Source organism: Vanessa tameamea, chromosome 19, assembly GCF_037043105.1.
Source record: "Vanessa tameamea isolate UH-Manoa-2023 chromosome 19, ilVanTame1 primary haplotype, whole genome shotgun sequence".
NCBI lineage: Eukaryota > Metazoa > Arthropoda > Insecta > Lepidoptera > Nymphalidae > Vanessa > Vanessa tameamea.
Genome location: NC_087327.1, coordinates 4,439,337 through 4,460,668, shown reverse-complemented (window position 1 = coordinate 4,460,668; position 21,332 = coordinate 4,439,337). Strand labels below are relative to the sequence as shown.

Sequence of the window (21,332 nt, the reverse complement as noted above, 5' to 3'; positions counted from 1 at the left end):
AAGTATGAATATCATTTATTTTATTTTCATGTTTTCGTGAAAATAAATGCTACATGCTACATCTTACAATAGACACAATGTAATTGTTATGGGTGTTACTTTAGGGTTCAATGTTATCCAATATCCATTTCATGTATTGCCTAACATCGGTGTATACTCCTGGGGTAGAAGAACCACATTGTTGAGGTCCATGAGACACGACGCCGAACTGAATCATCCGATAGTTATCTTTGTATTCCTCTTCTAACATAAGTGGACCACCAGAGTCGCCTCTGCAAGAGTCTTTACCCGTCTCACCAGCACAGAATTTCTTGTCAATATTATAACTTGTACGAGTGTCAGAGTTTCTAAAATAAAAAAAATGTACGATTTAGATTTTTTTTTTAAACATTTAACAGCAATTAACATTGCCAATCAAATTTCCCACCTGTCATAGTATTGTCGGCATTCATTTTCAGTCTTTATTGGTATATCAACTTTTCGAAGAACGGAAGATGCTCGATTGAACTCGGTAATTCCCCATCCAGCAACAGTAGCTTGTTTTCCACTGAGGCTTATGTTTCTCAGTTCATTAAATATCGGTAGACAGACCGGTGCGACGTTTTCTATAAATATACTTATTTGAATTTTAGGTAAAAAAAATTTGGGATAAGTTTCTTAAGTTATCGTTAACATACGTAAGTTAACGTAGTATTAATAGTATGTTATACTTTTTAAGTAGCCTTTATTGAAAGAAGTTGCTATCGAATTGGTTCGGCTATCCATTATTTATCCGATATAATTTATATACGGCCTATCTATATATACACATATTAAAAATAATAATAACTTTGTCCAATCTGATATGGTACAAAAAAAACGGAGAGCCACAACCTTAGCAAGCTATGTTCAATTAAGATTTAAAATGAGAAAAAAGTTACGTACGAATCAAATGATAACTCGCTTAATGTATGGAGTAGCTTCCATTAAGAACACAGTTCAGTTTGCAGTGATAACGTATCTGTTTTATGTATGTTATGCGCTCCACGTCATTCACATTATTTAAATAATAAAGTAACATGCTACTAATAATTTAGGCATATTTCAATAACTAGCAAAACAATATTTCCATTTAACTTACTAAATGAAAAGTCAATTGGCAACTTGAGGCGGAGGAGAGCGATATCATTTTGTACATTGGGCAGTATTTTAAAGTCCTCATGAGGAATTGACTTAACTACAGCAATATCCTAAAAAAAAAAAAAAAATTAGACACATATATAAAAACAAGTTATTAATGTTGCTAAATATATTGAATACCTGAATATGACTCTCGCAGAGATAATGTGGATATTCTCCTTGGCAATCTTCTGGTGTATTTATATTGAATTCACCGACGCGTACTCCAGCGATTATTTTAGACTCGACACAGTGTGCAGCAGTCAAAATATATCTAGAGTTTATAATTGTCCCTCCACATTGGAATTGAGTTTGTCTTTTACCTATAATATAGAAATGGAAGTCAGAAAATACATTTCAAATTCTGAGTATAAAAGAGTATCCGTAGTAATCGCTTTACTCCCGATAGACATTGTAAGATCTTATAAACGTTTAACGGAGCTCGAAAAGTAATAATTGGTTTGTGTATGAACCAGGGAAGAGTTGATTATGGCATTTTAAAATTAGAAGATTTTTATCAAAAAGTGTAATTTCCGGCAAAATGCAGGTGGGGTACTAGTACCATATAAAATACAAAGTATAAATAACCATGATGTCTCCCAATAACATGAGAGATGAGCACCATCCATGGAAACTCATAGAGGTTGGCATAAAAACCTCCGATGATTCGGTCTCCATTGATACTACCGCATTTTTCAGGTAACAGTGCGATGTTCTCGTGTGTTTCGATGTCTGTTTCTGTATCTGCAAATCTTTCAGATACGGTGATAAAGCGGTTACAGCAAATCTGTCAAAAGGATCATCAGTCGAGCAAAGTTAACTGTGCATTCTTTGTGCGTTCGTTTAATAATTAATTAGTTTGTTTGTTGTTCACGTCTTAACTACTTAACCGATCACAATACAATTTTGGATACACGTTATCAGGTGTGCAGTAAAGAACATGAGTCCTCACACGAGGGAAAAGCTGCGGACGGGAAATATTTATTGGTGAATGATCAAAACATTTTCAAGGAATGTAAAAATTATAAAATTAAGGAATGATCCAACGAAATTGTACTCTATTTGAACTTTGAATATTAGTCTAATTGCAACTGAAGAAGTTTCAGTTAAATCAAAGTTCTATTTAGTAATGAGTTGATTAGAACAGCCATTTTTAAACTGTTCGGTGAGATACTTTTTTGAAAGGTTAAGTGTTTTTTAATAATGTACGTATCACTGAGAGTATTTTAGTAAACTTAGCGTTTAAAATAAATTCTGAAACGATTAACAGATTTTTCTGAGGCGTTGTCAGTGGATAGATTAGTGATGGTATATGGCAAGTCGCGAGCAGAGCAAGGTTTGGATACAATAAATTTTAATTCACAAATAAAGCACAGTTTTTGGACTACGTCGTTAGTAGTATTGTAATACTTACCATAGGATGCCGTTTGCCGTCCACCGTTTTAATTCCGCACACTGCTTCTTTAAGCCTTTGTTTTGCTGCGGGATCTGTTTTAGACGCTAATTTCAACGCTTCGGGACACTGCCGGAGCAACATACAGCTGTCGCATGTTTCTGAATTAACAAACAATATTTTTTCTCATTTTTCCAAGATAAACTAATATTATTATTAAAATTAAAAATTTGCTTTAGATTAACTTGTGAATCTGTGGTGCCAGACCTACCTACTGCGACGATAAAATATCTATATTAAGTTTGTGGGTGTATGTTTAACCTATATGTTTTCTCAAACTTATGCAGTAAATCAGTGAAGAAGCATTGCTTAAAAAACAATTGCGTAAGTTTGTATGATGATAATTATGTTATTGTCGCAGAACTTACGTTGACAAATATAATTTTAGACCGTTTTAAAAATTAATAATTTTATTCCGCACAGCAGATGAAAGAAACGAAATCCTATTAGAAGCACTCTCGTCACAGTCTGTTTATCAACTTTTTTTGTCAAAGCTCACTTTCGCCGAATCTTAAAAATCGAAGGACAAAATGATCCAATAGAAAAAAATAGAGGATGATTACTGGCGAATGTTGAATAGTAATTTTAGAGAACAGATATTAATTAAAAAAAACAAAAACTATGGATAACCTATGAGGAGTATCATTGTATAATTAGATTTTTTCGAAAAACTTCGTTAAAATATATAAACTCAGTAAAGTAATGAATGACCTTCATTTTTGAATCAAAATTGATTTGAATAACTGATATGTAACATGAGGTCATCTGTGTCATTTGAACGGCGGATATTAATAAGATATTATTATTATTATATATTTCAATATCACTGCAATAACCAACCAGTAAAACTCCTATTATTTCTTATACATCGCAAATTGATACCGGTTGTTCATTAAACTCAATCCATTATAAAAAAAATAATTTAGTATGAATTACTTACGTGCGAATGAATAATCCGAGACGTGAATCACTAACAAGCAAATTAATAGTGTTTGAATCATTTTAATTTGTTATTATATAGTTTTTTTTGTATATACATATGACATTTATATACACGCGGTGTTCACGTTAGTACGGCTTGGCATCCGACTGCCAAGTGACGGTGTGGTGTTTTCCTTAGTAATATAATTATGATATTGTGGGTCATATACATATGTATGTATACATAATTCAATATAAATATTATATATTAGTATCGTATTAATTAGTATTATTTAAAGTATTTCCATAGTGTTTTTGAATAGTTTTTAGCACAATATTAATTATTTTACATGTATAGTATAATTAAATATGATTCCATGCGTACATATATCAATACATATAAAAATAATTCTGTAATAAGACTATGTCGACAAGTCCTACGTAAAGAAACGGTAGTATCACCTACTCCTTTTACTTACTCTTATGGTGAAGGCATCGTTAAGTTCATACGAAAATTAATTCAGAGTTGTAAATCCAATTTTATAACCTGGCCTAAAATACGTATCTGACATTGGCTCAGGTGTTGCCTCTGCGGGAAACACCCGAGCGTCAATTAATATTACTACAATACATATAGATGTATTATGACAGGCTATCATTTATAGGCAACAATAATATATATTTTTTTGATATAGGTAGACGGACGAGCTAATGGGCCCCTATGTAATGTATGCTAAGTGGTCACTACCATCCATAGACAATGACGCTGTAAGAAATAATAACCATTCCTTCCGTCGCCAATGCGCCACCAACCTTGGTAAGGCCTTCGATAAGGCTTATCACTGTATTCTTTACATAAGTTGAAATATTATATAGTTTCGAATCGTCTACTAAAGTGGACCTAACACTCAAAATGCCTGTTCACAAAACAAAATTCCTAAACAACTCGTTTACAACAATTTACAAACGTTTACAAACGTACAGGCCATAAAGTTATGGAATGCCCTTCCGGTAGATATAAAAAAAGCTCCATCAATTTCAGCTTTTAAAAAAACCGTTAAAAACTATTACCTAACTAATAATTTAGACGACTTTAATTAATTTCCTTTATATAACATTTTAGTATCTTAAATATGTATTAATATATAATAGAGATATATATTATATATGCATATGTATATATGTAGTAAGTATAAGTATTAGTGTGTAAGTATTTGTATGTAAGTTTATGACTGCACCGCCTACGCCGATGGTTTTAAAAATTCTCTCTCAGATTGGGTTGTCTGGAAAAGATGGCTAATTAGCCATAAGTCCGCCCATTGTACAACACTCGTAATCAACATTTATTTTGTTTTTTTATTTTACTAATTTTGTTTTACTTCTTTTTTTCTGTTTTTCGTGTTGTTTGTGGTGTACAATAAAGTATATTTCATTCATTCATTAAAGTGGATCAAAACTTGTCATATGGGAAGAATTTCTAAAGTGATAATCCATGGACGCTTCACTAAAATATTTGTTGTTTCTGCGGGAATGTCACAAGGATCTAATTTAGTGCCATTGTTTTATATATTCATTAATTTTATATTCCTTAATGATATTGTACCAATGATTGAAGATTGTGACGTGCAACGTGTGATGTACAACTTCAATTTCAAATTTCAGAAGCCGATAATTAGCTTAAATAAATATGTCAAAAATTAGTATTGGTCAGCAAGGCGGTATCTATCTAAACGATTTTGTATAAATTTGAGAAATAATTACGTTACTCAACTAAACTTTCTGATAAATATAACATTGAATATTAATATATAATTAAAGCAATAATATAAATGTTTAAAAAAAAATCGAGTAATATTATTTTGTTTTCATTTTCTAGTACTTTGAGTTTATAAAATAATTTTTAAGGAACGTTCTATACGCAGATCAGGCAGACAGGTTAACCGAGTAAATATAAAATTATAGAATATATATAATGAGCAATAAAATATTTTGGATTATCAATAGTAAGGGGAAAATCAATCAATCTTTCTTGATCTGTCAAAGTCTGTTAAACTGAATTTGGTTTTTGTTTGGTATTTGTTAAAATTTATCGAAGTAATAAAATAAACTGTGTTTTTTTGTCTTTTCTTCGAAAGCAAATTTATTTCTCAGTCAGTGTGTTTCATTTATTATAAATTACAACATTATCTAATAGTATTAAACAGTTTCATCACAAGTATGAATTAAATAAATAATTGTTCATTTACAAAAACACGCATACGTTTAGCGTTTTAATGTAGTTAAAATGGACAAATAACTGAAGTAACGAAAGATTTTTATTTTTTAGGGCTTAATGTTACTTAATATCCATTCCATATAGCTGACGACATTAGTATATACCCCAGGATATGCTGTGCCACATATCTTTGGGCCGTACGATACGATGCCGTACTGGATTATTCTGTATTTGACATTGACTTTATTTTCCGTCATGAAAGGTCCACCGGAATCGCCATCACATGAATCTTTACCTAACTCACCGGCGCAGAACTGGTTAGGTGCGGATTCTGTCATCCTAAAAAAACAAAGATGTTTGATAAAAAATGTATGATATACAATAACTTCATTGTAAAAGGACAATCTAATTTCTCAAACACACTGGAGATATTGATTGCCCAGGAAAGTCGTTTAAGTCAAGTTCTATGATTTTTAGAAAGTTATCTTTGTGTAAATGAATTTATGATAGAAGTTAGTTTTCATTTCTCACTGCTAGGTGACAATTTGTCATGATAACATGCGACCAACTTTCTTTTTATAAATAAAATTGTTACATTTACAAAAAACTAAATTATTAATAAAAATTCGTAAAAAGCATATTTGGTCAAATCATAAATTCCTTAAAAGAAAAATATAGTAGTATCTTACTGTTCGTAGCAATTAGAGGCTGTTGTTAGTTTGTTTGTGTTGGTATGTCGGCCTTTTGAAGCCTGGAGGATTTACTGCTAGTATATGTTGTACCCCAACCCGCAATAGTTCCTTTTTTTACCAACGAGACTTATATTACGCAGTTCGTATGGAGGGAGGCAAATCGGTGCGACATTCTCCAAAAAATACATCAAATTTAAAGACATCAGTATTTTTTTTCGATTATATTTAAATATCAAAAATATTAAGTGAAATTTCTTATGAATCTATTTTTCTAAAATCACTCACTGTGTCCAAAATCATTTGGTTACTTAAGACGAAGTAAAGCAATATCGTTCTTTGACGGGAGGTGACAGAGTCGGAATATGACTGTCTCATGGGTAACAATATACTGCAAGCCTATAAAATTATTTTATATAAAATATTTATAAATAATAATCATTAAAGGTTATATAGATTACAGCCATTGAGTTATATTCAATCACAGAATTATATAAATGCAATGAAAACTTTTTGGTTTGACCATTTTATAAATAAAAGTAGAAAAATAATATTTTTGAATTGGACATGGGAATTGTTAATCTGAGTTGAAAAACGGAAGATAATGGATGACTGCAACAATAGCTGTAAAAATATATATTGTAAACTAAATTAAATATTTTTAATTATTTGACCTTCCCGTTTACTTGAAGCTGGATCTTCAATACATACATATATACCTACACAGTGCTTATGAATACGGAGGAAATATCATTATTTTTCTACATATTATCAGTAATTTAAGTTGCACTACGATGAATTCGTAAAACATATCTAATGTTTTACGAATTCATAACAAATGACTAGTATTATTGTGTTTTGTTTTCAAGATAAATTGATTTTGGGGAGTTTGTTTTTATTTTTATTTTTTATTAATATAATAAGGTTATTTTAAGGTAGGTAATTAAAATGAAATATGAGTTTAACAATCATTACATATATTCTTGATCTTAGATCTGTAAAATTACACAACGCATTTTGATGCGGTTTTCTTTTATAGATAGAGTGAGTCATGGGGAAGGTTTATATGTATAATACATGCACAGTATAGTAGATAAACACTAATAATTTTAGAGGTTACTAAATTGATGTCGTAAATAAACACATTTTTTGCGCTTACATTGCAAACGCTCCAATAAAGTCCGCGATGGTATATACCTATCTCTAGGGTACCCAAAATAACCATTTTTATCCTTTACTTTTTATGAGAAATAATGGCTTATTTTCGAAACGATTTTAAGCAATACAGCATTAATCCTTATCCAATTAGGTACATTGTGCATTTAATATAGATCAATATGGCTCTTTAGCATGTAATTTAAATGAAAGATATTGCAGATTATTATTGAAAACTATGAACGTCGTAAGACATTCTGTAGTATGTTTAGTATCAGCATGCACCCGCGCGAAGCCGGCGGATCGCTAGTTAAATATAAATAACATATTTTATGTATACACATATTTAATATGTCTGAAAATGTTGAATTTTATTGTAATTCTTTAGTATAGTTAAGTTATATAATTGGTTGAAAAGTAACAACTGAGTTTCTTGTCGGCCTTTCGATAAACATTATAACGTGGTGTGTAGTTTAAATTTTTTCATAATATTGTAATATACTTGGTGTTAGAGCTCTGTACAAGCCCGTCTGGGTAGGTACCACCCACTCCTCAGCTATTCTGCCGCCAAGCAGCAATCCTTGGTAATTTCTGTGTTCCGGTTTGAAGGGTGAGTGAACCAGTGTAACTACAGGCACAAGGGACATAACATCTTAGTTCCCAAGATTGGTGAAGTAAGGGATGGTAATTATTTCTGTAATGTCTATGTAACAGATTAAAGCATACTAAAATGATATAAAATAAAGAAGTCTTTACAATATGTCACCTAAGGAGGTATCACTAGTTATGTTTTTTCATGTGACTAATCTTACTTAAAAACAAATAGCATTTGTGTTTATTTACGTGCGATTAATTTATTTTAAGGTTTCTTATTGTTGGTCGTTGTAAACATATGAGACATAAGGTAATTATTAAAAAAATAAAAACTATTTAAAATGTTTATTCGTAGTAGGTTGAGTTAAAATAAATGCATTTATTAAGCGTACATTTTGCAACCTCGCAAATGAGTGCTATCCTGTAAGAACGCACTTCGCCTGTCACTCGTGAAACGTTGTAACTGCCTTATGGTGATACGCTATTTTAATCCGTATAATTATTATGTTCAATGTCGCATACGACTCTTTGATATTTTACGATCGTGTTCGGCGAGTCGAGTATGTTCTTAAAGAATAGTTGTACAGTTAAACTTTTCATTAAATTTGTTTTATTATATTAGAATGTTCATATATTTTTGTGTTTATCGACAATCCAACAGCGGAATAACAACAGTCGACATTATTATAATCGATATGAATACATCAGTAATATATTTTACTTAAAAGAAAGCACTAACTTTCCTTCAACGACAACGGTCTGACAACGGTCAGTTTATTTTTTTTTTTTCTTAAAATAAATTCATGATAAATATATACCGCACTGGCACTCGTACCTTTTATCTTACGTAATTGTATATCTCTGTACACTTAACAAACTTCAAAGATACATAAATTACACTGCACTTTCTCTATGTATTGTAAGAGTCACGTCTGGTGGTAGTGGTTCCCAGTCCCATAATCTTGGTTTTCGTCGCCTGTCAACCGTCGGGGCTGATTCGGCTGAACCATCAGAGTAGCCGCTACTGCAAGACCGAAGACTGCGTGAAGCGTGGATTTTATGATCTGTGAAAAAAATAGCATGACCATGTTCAGTTCTTGGTATGATATTCAGAAAAAAGCTTATAAGCGTCACTTTTTACACGATTATTTATCGTGAATAGGTCACGGGCAACGTCAAAATAAATTGTTCAATTAATATTTCAGTCATTGATCGATTTCATTTTACAGTTAGCTCGTACGCGCCACATTTCGTTTCGCTGATGGTTCTTTGATATGTATATAATTAAATGTTTGCTTTGATTCTACTGATTTATTTTATAATCCGTTTTTATTTCGCGGACGGGCAAATGCACCAATCTTAAGAGCTCATACTATAATATATGTCCCTTGTATGTAATTAAACTGTATAACTCAATCAACGGTTGTTTCAGTCGGACAATGCTATTACTTAAAAAAAAAAATAATAAGAATAAAAAACAATTAACAATATAAAGTTGTTTATTAATATTTTAAGTTAGTTTTTCTGGATAATGGATGGCTTCTGGATAAAGCACAGGATTTTCTGATGGCAATTCTTCAAAACAAATGCGATTGATTACAGTTTATAAGTACTAGACTTTATTCCGTATTAAATTATATAATTTATAAGTGAGTTACACAGCTCACACAATTGTTTTTTTTCCATCACCGCCGACTTTGATTTCAGTTACAGACATAAATAAAATACATTAGTTTCTGGGTTTTCATTTAAAATCGTCGGTTATGATTAACGTCTTTTAACCACAGTGCCATCTCAGCTTTTTTATGAATTAATATCGCTACAAAATTAAATAAGTACGTTTGATGGTTTTAGCTTTTAAAACATTTAAAAGCTTAGTTAGCAAAATATAATTAATACAGGAAGAGGAAAGCATGCGTAGATCGTGAGCAGTGTTCATGATCCTTACCTACCTCCAATTGTTTCCAGATAATCACGGGCGACATCATCCAACTGCAGAACTTGTATGACAGGCGTGGGTTTGGAGCGCGCCCGTCGCGCCAGACGTATGGCGAGTACTGTGGACAGCACGAAAACTGCCACCAGTACCACCGCACCCACAGATATTCCTACATCTTTTTCGAGGAGAACTGGAATCGTATGAGTAGACTTTAACTTGGCACCTCATTTATCTTACTTAATAGCTTATGTGACGAGATTATAAAAGTGGAAACTCGAAACATAATAATCTTTTACTGCGCGACAGTCGTGATATATTAGTAAACTTTAAATTGACTATCTTTACGGTGTATAGTACGGCTAATACGTCTCACCTCCAATCTTACTAATTAATAAAGTTTTTTTATATGAGTAATACTAGCTGTCGCCTGCGGCTTCGCCTCTGTTTTAGGGATTGGTCGGCGGTGTTAGGTAACAAACGTCTATGTATTTGTATTATGTAGCCTATGTCCTTTCTTGAGGTTCATGCTTACTTCATATACAATTTCATCGTATACGGTTTAGTGGTGTGGCCGTGAAAGCGTGGAAGCGTAACAGACTGACTACACTACACTAATAATACAATGGAATGTCATTAGTCATGGATGAGAAACATGACTTCCTACTTACATTTCCACCAGGGGTTCGCGGCAGCATGTAATAAGTTCTCTGTTGGTCGTAACAGTAAAGCAGAAGAACATCCGTATCTATTACAAGCAGAGGCTCCCGCTTCGTCACCCACGTTCAAATTCCCCAGGGGACCTCTCACAAGCCAAGGCACGCCCTCACCTTGTGCGAGAGCTTGGCTCATACCATAACCCATTGATCCTCTCCTATCGAGAACCAAAGAAGCATTGGATGTTGACATTCGCCAAACAGATACTTCGTAGTATGTTGCGTTTTCCACTGGAAAATATATTTTATTTTTTAAACGTTAAGTGTTATTATCACAGATTTAGTCTAGGCTAGAATAAGCGTGTTCAAAGTTAGTGTTGTACACATACTAGACGCATTCATTCACATGCATGAAAACTATTTTTGTTTTCATGCATGTGAATGAGTTCTTATAAACTGTAAAAACTCTTTTAAGGTATTAAATCGTGTCATTGGAGGAGGTATTACCTATCATTGGTAAGTAATTCTGGTGCTCAAATAGCTAGCTAATTTATTATGTTCAAAAATTTATTATAATCGTAGGTATATAAAATATGACATTCTTGGTTTTGATTTTTATATCTAATGAATATGCGGTCTTTAGCCTATTCAAAATCTCTGGTTATTAGTAAGCAATGTTTATCTAGTTTAATGGTTATGAAAAACTAAATACGATACTCAATATGGTGCCAGATCTCGTCTCGTCTATTACAATTAAATTGAAAAATTACGAAAATTATCATTTTTTCACATATAAATGTACATTATCGAATAAAAAAATATATATTTGAAATTTGTGAAAGAATAGAATTAAAGAATGCTAATACATACCTGGAATACATCTCATTTGAAATTCTTCATATTCAAAGGCTAGGTCACACTGTTGTGGTTGCGGAGGTCGCAGCTGTTCGAAGCTGAAGATCTTTTTACATGGCTTTTCTTGAGACGCAATGCCATTACCCGCTTCGCAACTGGTATCTAATGTCCTCGATAGAGATCCTGTGATTTGGGTGAGTGGTAGAATTGCTGAACCAGTTGTTAAATGCTGAACATCCTCGTCCGCTGGTTGGATGTGCCAGAAGAATGTATCAGGTGGGGGGAGGGCTTTGACATTGCATTTCAATGTTTCTTTAACTAATGTTACACCGTGATCCTGACATTCTGGTGGGTCTGGAAAATAAAGGCGATTTTTCGATTTTTTTGGGAATATTCCAAATAATCACATGATCATCGACACAAATAGATAATTTTCTAAATTTAGATAGATACTAATAATAAGAAAGTTTTTAGTCACTCGATAAGGTATGCTTACAAAATACAGTAATATTGATAGATTCTGCTCTCGTTTCTCCAATATTATTTCGAGCTGCACAGGAGTATCGACCAGCGTGTCTCCGTGTAACTTCTTCTACTAATAGCGTTTGAGATGAAACCTGATTCCCCCACCATCTATTAGGTCGTATTTCGACGTCCTGAAAATATAATTTATTTTATAAAACTTGATTAATAAACAAAAAATATGTATTTTCATTTATTGTACTTATGATAAATTTATTTAGAATCATTGGGATTTGAATCTTGATGACACGAAAATGCGTAAGAAAAAAGAATTAACATTTAGTTTCACTTCTAGTGAATTGCACGCACTTGTTTGTTTTACTTCGAATGAAAACGATGGATGGATTGTGTGAAAGACGATATGGTTAGAAAGAATGTTACTAGTGAGATGACGTCCGACAGAGAAGTATGGAAGAAGAAGACATGCTGCGCCGACCCCAAGTAGAGTTGGGATAAGGGCAGGAGGATGACGATTGTTTGTTTTACTTCCTTTTCATATTCTCGCCTAATTTGTTACTTTAATCATCCTGTCGTTTTTTTTTTAAGCAGGAAACCGTCACGAGAATAGCTATTTAGGTCAAATAAATAAAATTCTGTCAACATGTTTTCTAAGCCTTAAAATTAGGTTTTTATCAAGAATTTCGAAATAATTTTATTACTATTAACGTCTTAAACTACTTCATTCGACCGAATCTGGAATTTCAGGATCTTTTTTCATTTTATATTGGAGGTCTTTGAAGACTCAAGTTTATCATTATTATTATTTAGAGGCATAATACCTGCAATAACCTGCTTTGCATGATGCGTTATTGAATTAAAACTAAAAAAAATCTCTGAAATGATCATGGCCTTTAAGTACATATTAAATTTAAAATATACATATAAATCATGCTTACATTAAAATACCAAGTAAAGCTTAAAACAGGTGGGTTGGCTTTAACTTCACATTCCAAATGTAAGCTGTCCAACTCGACCACTTCGTTCAGTCTTCCATCTCCTAGTTTTGATAATTCTACTATTGGACTATCTACAAATAAATTAATTACATTATTTGTTAAAATGTCTTAAAAATCAAATCAGAATCAGATGGGACTTTGCGCAAGTAAGTCTGGGTAGGTACCAAACAGCAAGGCTTAGTATTATTGTGTTCCGGTTAAAAAGGGTGACTGAGCTAATGTCATAACATAACATCTATGTTCCCTAAGCTTGGAGCGCTTAGATGAATCTTTTAATACGTTGCACCCAAGTCTATGGATGGTGGATATCAATTGCTACCAGGTAACCTTTGCCTGTTTGTTTACCTATATGATAAAAAAGTCCACGTGTTCTATACCATCTACTGACCGAATATTGCTAATCCAAGATCAAGGAAAGTACTAGTGAGTTTTTTGTTTTTAAAGTTCATTTCTCAATCAGCAGTGAAGGAAAGCATCATGACATCAGTATCCACCAATCTGACCTAAAGCAGCGTTTTGAAATAAGTTACAAACTCCTTGCACAAATATGAGAGATCTTTGCTTAGAGGAACATAACGAGCTACCTTTATGTTATATAAAACCAAAAAACGTAAGTGTAAAGCTTACAGGTAACATTTAAAATGATGACATCTGCCTTCGAGTCCCGACCTGGTGCCATCACAGTGTTGGTTGCTATGCAAGCCAGTGTTGCACCATGCTCATTCACTGCAGGTGTGAACTCCAGATATGATTCAGCTTTTCGGGTAACATTATCCCAACTCTAATAACAAACGAATAACTTACTTTAATTCAAAATTTAAATAATAATCATGATTTTTTTATATTAAAAACACATTTTATTGAATTAACCATCGCAATGTCGCCAGCATTATAATTTGTGTGCCTATTGAGCTAATTACCTGATTGCTATGTTGAGTGAGATGTCGGTGGTCCAGCCACCACGTGATCTCGGGTGGAGGGTAGGAGCCATAGGCTATGCATTGCACGATTGCTTTCTTGCCTGCTCGTAGAGCGTCTTCTACTAATCCTCGTACACAATTTATAGTAACATTATAGGCGGGTACTGTAAAGATTAATGCTTATAAATTTGAGACAACAATTATGTGATTTGTTATATTTTCACAATTTAAGATATTTACAGTAAGGAAAGCTTTTGTCTTTATCAAAAAATTGTCATTATTTATATATATCACTAAATACCAGAAAGTCAATAGGTAAAGTTAGCTATAAGTATAACTGTTCAGTTTATATTCTGCTTTGTCTCAAAATCGGTTAAAGTAGATAAATATGGTCGACGATTTTAAAGTTTGAAGTGATTTGCACATATTATTTATATTGGCTAAGAAAATCCGAAAAATACTAAAAATATCCTTCATTATTTATTACTAAATCACCGTTTAGAACACAAAAAAAAATCTGAGGATAGATCATATTTCAGACTTCTGCGAATTTTAAGAGTTCATAATAACAGAGGAGTGGAGATAACAGTGGAAGAGCTCACATTTTTATGTGAAATTTTTACTGAAAAAAATATGAATTGGTTTGTCCAGTTTTTTTCCAGTCTTTGAATACCGTATCAATTTATAATCCCCATTAAAAAAAATCTTACACGTAAAATTTATTGAAGTTTTGGCGTAACTTAAATTATTTTCTTTTGGGTAAATAGTACAAGCTAGCTTAAATTGATGCTTGCTATAGATTGATAAGTATACTCGTATAGATGCTTTTTCCTTTTTCATTTACAAAATACTTACAAAACAATTCAACTTGCAGTGAAGCTCTCACTGGGGGTATAAGGTGGGTGTTACTGGCTTTACATGAGAGGGACTCAGCGTTGTGACGAGTGAGAGGAAGGTATAATTCGTTCTCTCTTACTCCCGGTATATCACTAGCTCCGTCTGACGCGTCAACCAGATCTTTGCCGGAATACCAACTTATTCTAGGAGGAGGACGACCTGCAAAGATAAAAATAACCTAAGAAAGACAGAATCAATTTACGAAATTTTGGTGTTTTGGTTCATCAGAATCAAAAATGACTATAGATATGTTAGTGTTGAGAAATATCTATACTGATATTTTATAAATGGTAAAGTAACTCTGTCTCTTTCATGACCAAAACACTGAACTGAATTTGATGATATTTGCTAGCAAGCTATTCAAGCTAGTAAGAATATAGGCTTTTTATGCCTAATACCTGACAACCAATGGCTACATCATGAACTTAGCCGCGAGCTACAACTAGTTTTTATAAATTATAAAGTGTTTCAGTTTTGTTAATATGAATGGTTAAATATTGCGTAAACTATTTTAAATTGTGCCACATTCTAAGTAGAATGAAAATGTTCTTATTAATGTCTCGAACTTACCTCCAATCACGAGGCAGCTCAGGACTAACGTATCACCTTCGTGGTACGGTCCAATCTTTCTTTCCACTTTGTTCCCGAATTCATCCAAAAAAAATGGTTGACTGGGAAGAACTGAAACCAAATACTGACATGAAAAACAATAAATTTATATTAAAGGACGCTTAAATAGTAAGCAAAAGTAATGAGTTGTTCTTTTAATACAAAGGAAATTTTAAGCGCTTTATTTATTTGTAAAATTTAGTGAGTACTACTGTTTAGAACACTTTTATTTAAACTGATGATCGCGGGTTCATACCTAGATAGGTGATCACTGAATTAACAGGTGCTTAATTTACTTGTGTTATCAATTCATTTCCTGCTTGGTGGCGACGGATAATATACCGCAACTTTGACTTCATCTCAGAAATAAGGCCTTGGATTAGGTTCTTAGTCCAGCAAAGTGATTGGGTAGAATTATATAAATGAATAAACTTCGTAATATATATTTTTTAAATAAGTTTTCATATTTATTTCATACAAGTAGCGATTTTTTCTTTATCTTTTTCATATAGAGATAATATGAACGGTAGCAGTGTGGTGGATTAAGCTCCAAACCTTTTTTTCAAAGGGTGACGAGGTCTTAGCCCAACAATGAGATATTTACAGGCTGCCTACACATATTCATGAACGGTATTGTTATATCTATTACACATATTATAGGATAATACAATTAGATATTCGAAATTCGTAAACTATTTGAATTCAAGATCAAAACGTAAATTCCTTACCAATGACCGTCAAATTGACTCCAATGTTCCTGGTCGGTGCTAGAAGGAAGTCAACTCGGCAATGGTAGAGTGCCTGATCGTCTCCTCTTAAATTCGTAACGATGAGAGCTGTGGGTTCATTTTTCAGGTCTGCCTTCAATCTACTGCTGGTGTTGAATGATAAACTCGACCATTCGCTGGCTATGCGAGCATCGTAACTAAAACAATTTAAATTAAATTGATATATAATTAAAGATATAATAGAATGGCCGAGATAACTCAGTGGCTGATGGACTTAAATCTAAAGCAAAGATTTCGGTTTTAAATCCAGCCGATCACCGCGTGAGTGTCGTTTCATGTGCTTTGCTTGTATTTGTAATGCAATTTTATATTAACCGTGGCGATACATTTTTTGCAAATAAGTACTTGAATAATTATATTTCAACTAAATAGCAAAATAATCTTGATACAAATACAGTAGGATTTTTATTTGGTTTTTTTTTTTTTTAATTTGTTTTAGCTAAGCAAACAAACACTGTAATAAAGTTTATCTATACAACGTCGTACAACGCAAATGCACCGCAACGATATTAAGTCTCATGTGCTTGTTTACACTGAATTCAATCTTTTTTCTAATAGTTTCGTTCGTTTCTTTATTATTATTGCGAAGCCCTAATATTATTTAGCGAATACTTTTAAAGATAATGGTAGATATTTCGTCGGGTATGTAGACTCACATCCTTTTAGGTTAGATCAGACGAAGTAGCTTTCATATTTTAGTTAAGCATTTGTTTTTTTTTTTAAATATATTCTTATTTTGAGTAGGGCGTTTATAGTACAAATATTTTTTTTTTTTTTCAAACTTAAAAGAAATTCGTAGAAAAAATCATAGCCTTCAAGTGTGTTACAATATATTATATATATATATCTAATGTATCTTACCCTGATATGTATCAATTAGAAATTATTTAAATTGGGAACAAATTATATTAAATGAAATAACATTGAGTTTTACAGTTAATGGTTTATCAAGTCAAAATACATACAGATACGAGGATGTATTTATTTTATTTGTTTTTCACGACTGTTTTGTATCAATATTCAACGCAAAGTATTTTGCAAATAAATATAATGTTTACTATGCAGCTGAAATAAAGGTGTTATTTTATTTTATTGTAAACCGAGAGTACACCAAAACTTACCTATAAATTGGCGCATTATCCTTATACCAAACTAAAAGCATCAGCTCATCATTTGGTGAATCTGTTGCTGAATCGCAAAACAACGTAGTTTTTCCTCCCTCTAAAGCTTCTTGAGCTATCACTGGACCTGAAAGTAACGCCATCTGTTATTTTGACGGGAAAACAAGATACGTTTAATACACGAACCCAAAAGTTCTTAATAGTTCAGTTGATTGTCTAAAGATGGCATTAGTTGTGTCATTTAGCGGGTAACTGATAATTGGGAAGTTTTATACAATGTAATTTGAAACGATTGATCAAAAAACTATAGTGTTAGCTTTTATCAATTTCATAAAAATACTCTGTAATGTTATTTTGGGAGAAAAGCTTTAGCACATAATTAGTCTTAGCATCACATATCAGAGGCAATAATAATAATAATAATGTCGCACTGACTGACCTATGACCACTGTGGTCAATCGCAACGGAGACTAACCAACTACGCAAGACATTTTATGTCACAAGTGGGCTTGCAAACACAGGGGCACTATCAATTCCCTTGCTCTCAAAATCTGATAGGAGGGCAAATTAGACACGAAGAAATGAGTTCAGGCGTAGGACCAGCTGCATTACGTGCTATCCTAGGAATGGTAATGCAAACACAGTTCCATTTTCCGGACTCTGAGTTGTTACTGAGAATGTTTTGACTGAAAAACTTAATCAATTTTTACCGGTCTGAACTGCGGATTGAATCGAGGACCTCGGGATCTGCGGCCTTATATCTAGCCACTAGACCAACGAGGCAGTCAAGAGGTAATATCAGAGGTAACATGTGTATTAACTCAATTTTATTGCAAATCGGTAAATAATATATCCTTTGTTCGTTGATTCCTATGATTTCATAAAATACGGATATAAAATAAAAAGTTTAAGATATTTAGTGTATGTATATAGAGTTAGTTACGTTATGTGTAATAAATATTAATTTTATTAAATTTTATATAGTCGTTTCATATCCTATCATCTAAGTGTAATTCCCAGCCCTTAAAGGGACATATCCTTTTTGGGCTAGGTATTAAGTTACTAGATTAGGTAAATATATACAATTTTATAAGCTCTATATTAGGTAGTCTATTATAGATCCTACTAATCATTAATGAAATCCTGACCTATGTACGTAATTTAAAAGTTAATAATCTGTTAATTTTTTTTCAACCAAGATTAGCGCACGGTCCAAGTTATTGGTCACCACTGCCCAAAACATAGGCGCCGTAAGAAATTTGAATCATTCCTTACAACGCCAATACGCCGCCAATCTTGGGAAGTATTAAAGTTAAGTTATATTAACTTACCATCAATTCCAGGTATAAATGCTAAGACAGGTGATAAGGTGAACATGAAGCAAATAAGCGCCGGAATGACGCGCATCCTACGGTCCATCCATGCTCCTGCGCATCTCTCTCATTGGCCCAAACGATGATCCATGCTTTCAAATCATTTTTCTCGTGGTCATACAGATTACATTATCATTGTAGCTTTGGGATCCTGAAACAATTAAATTTGATATTATAATTTCGCGAGGTGTAAGTAACAGCCATTAAATGTCTTACTAAGGAGGTAAGGGTCTCTTCCGTTTTGAGGGGATGATTTGGAGATTATACCATTACGTTTTTCTTATGCGAGTGGCGGATAGAGGTTATGTGGCAGAATTTGAATGTGACACGTGATTCAGTTTTACAATAGTAAATATTTATTATTTAACTTATTTGTGTGGCCTCGTCATGACAAATCACGATACTGGAAGGACACGATTGCCTGGGACATAAATACAACCACGAATGCCCACAGGAATATAAAATAAGGATCTTACAATAACAATCTACTTGACGTGGAAGGAGTCACATGAAACAAAGTCTCTTATTAATCCGGTATAGATGTATCTGGTATTTTATAGTTTTTATTATTCATCTACATTTATTACTAAATGATGGGTTTATTCGTAATTGATGTAATAAAACTGGACAAGATCGTAACGTTTATTCACTTTGAATATAATATACGATAGTTATAACCCCAATAATGAAAGTTCCCAGAGGATAGTTAAAACTTCACCTGCACGTCCAACTTAACTTTCGTAATAAGGTATGTGTCCTAGATTATCCGTACCTGCTGTACTATTTACAATATATTCATTTTATAATATTTTTTTGTGTCTATATGCTTAATTTATTTTAATATTTATGTTTATATCCTTAATTAAGTTTATATTTTAAGAATCAAAGAGCATTGTTGGTAAAAACCATTGTTAACTAATTAAACGTAATTGCGGTGTTATTGTATGTATATATTCGTAATAAAAATATACAATTGGCAAAAATATATAAATACACTGACTAAAAATCTCCAAAGATATTTAATTTTTGATCTATTTGGTTTCGCCATACGTATTCTAACGGAATTCGTTGTAAAATATATAGGTAAGTATAGGTAAGTATGTATATGTTTTTGTCTATGATGCAATCGTGAAAACCACCAAGCAGACGCCATGTGTACTACGACAGATTAAAGCAATCTGAGATATGGTCAGCCTCTAGGACAACGCGGTGGCTGTTTTATTTCGATTCCGTTCCATTTTTAAATTGTAATCAATAATAGCGATTAGATCAGTACCGACGTCCAAAATAAATATAAATACTAGCTATATAGCTATATATAATCAAAATTTTGTGTCGATTATTGCTACGTTTGTAAAGTTAATGAATATTGAGTTATTATCTTGAGCTACGCTTTAATTTGCTCATTAAAACTTAAAAATCGATCAAAATTATTATTGATAATTTAGGTATATAATATAAAAGTTAACAGGTATTTGCTGCAGAAATAACCTTGTCAAAATCGAAGGAGACAAGGGTTCAACTGTTTTTCTCTTTGCCTATTTATGTATAGATTTATAAGAAATAAAAACATCAAAACTTTGATCATTTATAGATCGCTAATCAACTGACGCTTACTTTATTTCAATTTTGTTAAAAATATGTATGACATAATATCATAAATAAGTTGCAAATTTTTCAAATAAAATATCGGTGACATTTGTAACGCTGTGCTTTTATAGACAAGTTAGCATTACAAGTAATTACATTCAGAATACATACCTGCTTAGTTTCATTACAAGAACTAAACGTTCAGAGGTCTACCATTTGATAGTTCGTAGATAAAACAACAACCGCAACTAAGTAAATTGCGAGTAAAATTAAACATTATGCCAACATTTAAAGATGTCTTGTTTTTTTTTCCGGATCCGACCAAAACATATTTATATATTGTGTATTTCGAATTAGTAATGTGATTATTATATGTATCTCCATAATGTTTAAAAAAGTCTGCAACGGTATGCCAATACTACATACAACGATAGTATTAATCCCTATAATAAAACTGCATTAATGTCTCTGAATAAAAATTACTATTGGCTTAAATTTCTACCATTATTTTGAGAACTATTCCGTAAAAAACATTTCAATAAGAAAGGAAAAAAAGCTGATTTGATTAAGTTGTCTCCACTTTTGAAATAGACGCCTTGATACGGTTTTTTCTTTCGATGTTTGTTTATATTTCATTGTATAAAAATATCCTGGACATTACACCTTCGACTTTTATTTTCACTGATAAAAATAAATGCTTAATTGAAAGATAAATCATAGAAATTATTAACATACTGTATATTAAGAAAAGATCTTCCGAATATGATCGTTGAAATAATTCTGAGATCCCAATTTTAAAGATTGCAAACTTGATTATACGTCATGAAAACATCTGAAACAAGAGTCACGACTTCCATTGTTTGCAATACATTGTTCAAATTTGTACTTTATGATCTGATAAAATGAAATTTCTTATTATTGATC

General features: G+C 32.3%; 2 protein-coding genes across 5 annotated transcripts in view; both read right to left on the bottom strand.

The window, feature by feature from the left end:
* On the bottom strand, positions 1–3,742 carry LOC113396061 (CLIP domain-containing serine protease HP8-like). Its single transcript, XM_026633834.2, has 7 exons — positions 3,552–3,742; positions 2,573–2,712; positions 1,747–1,945; positions 1,300–1,481; positions 1,121–1,229; positions 428–605; positions 1–347 (listed from the first exon to the last, which is right to left on the bottom strand). The coding sequence occupies exons 1-7, from the start codon at positions 3,610–3,612 to the stop codon at positions 101–103; spliced, it is 1,116 nt and encodes a 371-aa protein (XP_026489619.2). The 5' UTR covers positions 3,613–3,742; the 3' UTR covers positions 1–100.
* Positions 3,743–8,515: 4,773 nt separating this feature from the next.
* The window catches only part of LOC113396065 (hemicentin-1-like), a 133,038-nt gene continuing 120,221 nt past the window's right edge, over positions 8,516–21,332 (bottom strand). For 3 of the 4 annotated variants that reach the window (XM_026633838.2, XM_026633839.2, XM_026633840.2), the window contains 13 exons: positions 18,777–18,969; positions 17,446–17,572; positions 16,265–16,461; positions 15,498–15,608; positions 14,886–15,086; positions 14,031–14,194; positions 13,738–13,891; positions 13,051–13,181; positions 12,129–12,288; positions 11,648–11,986; positions 10,793–11,068; positions 10,138–10,314; positions 8,516–9,249 (listed from right to left, as the gene is read on the bottom strand). In XM_026633838.2, coding sequence (XP_026489623.2) covers positions 9,080–9,249; positions 10,138–10,314; positions 10,793–11,068; positions 11,648–11,986; positions 12,129–12,288; positions 13,051–13,181; positions 13,738–13,891; positions 14,031–14,194; positions 14,886–15,086; positions 15,498–15,608; positions 16,265–16,461; positions 17,446–17,572; positions 18,777–18,864 — 2,295 coding nt within the window. In that variant the 5' untranslated portion in view covers positions 18,865–18,969 and the 3' untranslated portion in view covers positions 8,516–9,079. Of the gene's footprint in view, positions 9,250–10,133; positions 10,315–10,792; positions 11,069–11,647; positions 11,987–12,128; positions 12,289–13,050; positions 13,182–13,737; positions 13,892–14,030; positions 14,195–14,885; positions 15,087–15,497; positions 15,609–16,264; positions 16,462–17,445; positions 17,573–18,776; positions 18,970–21,332 lie in introns of all 4 variants that reach the window. The other variant, XM_064217842.1, reaches the window with a different exon arrangement.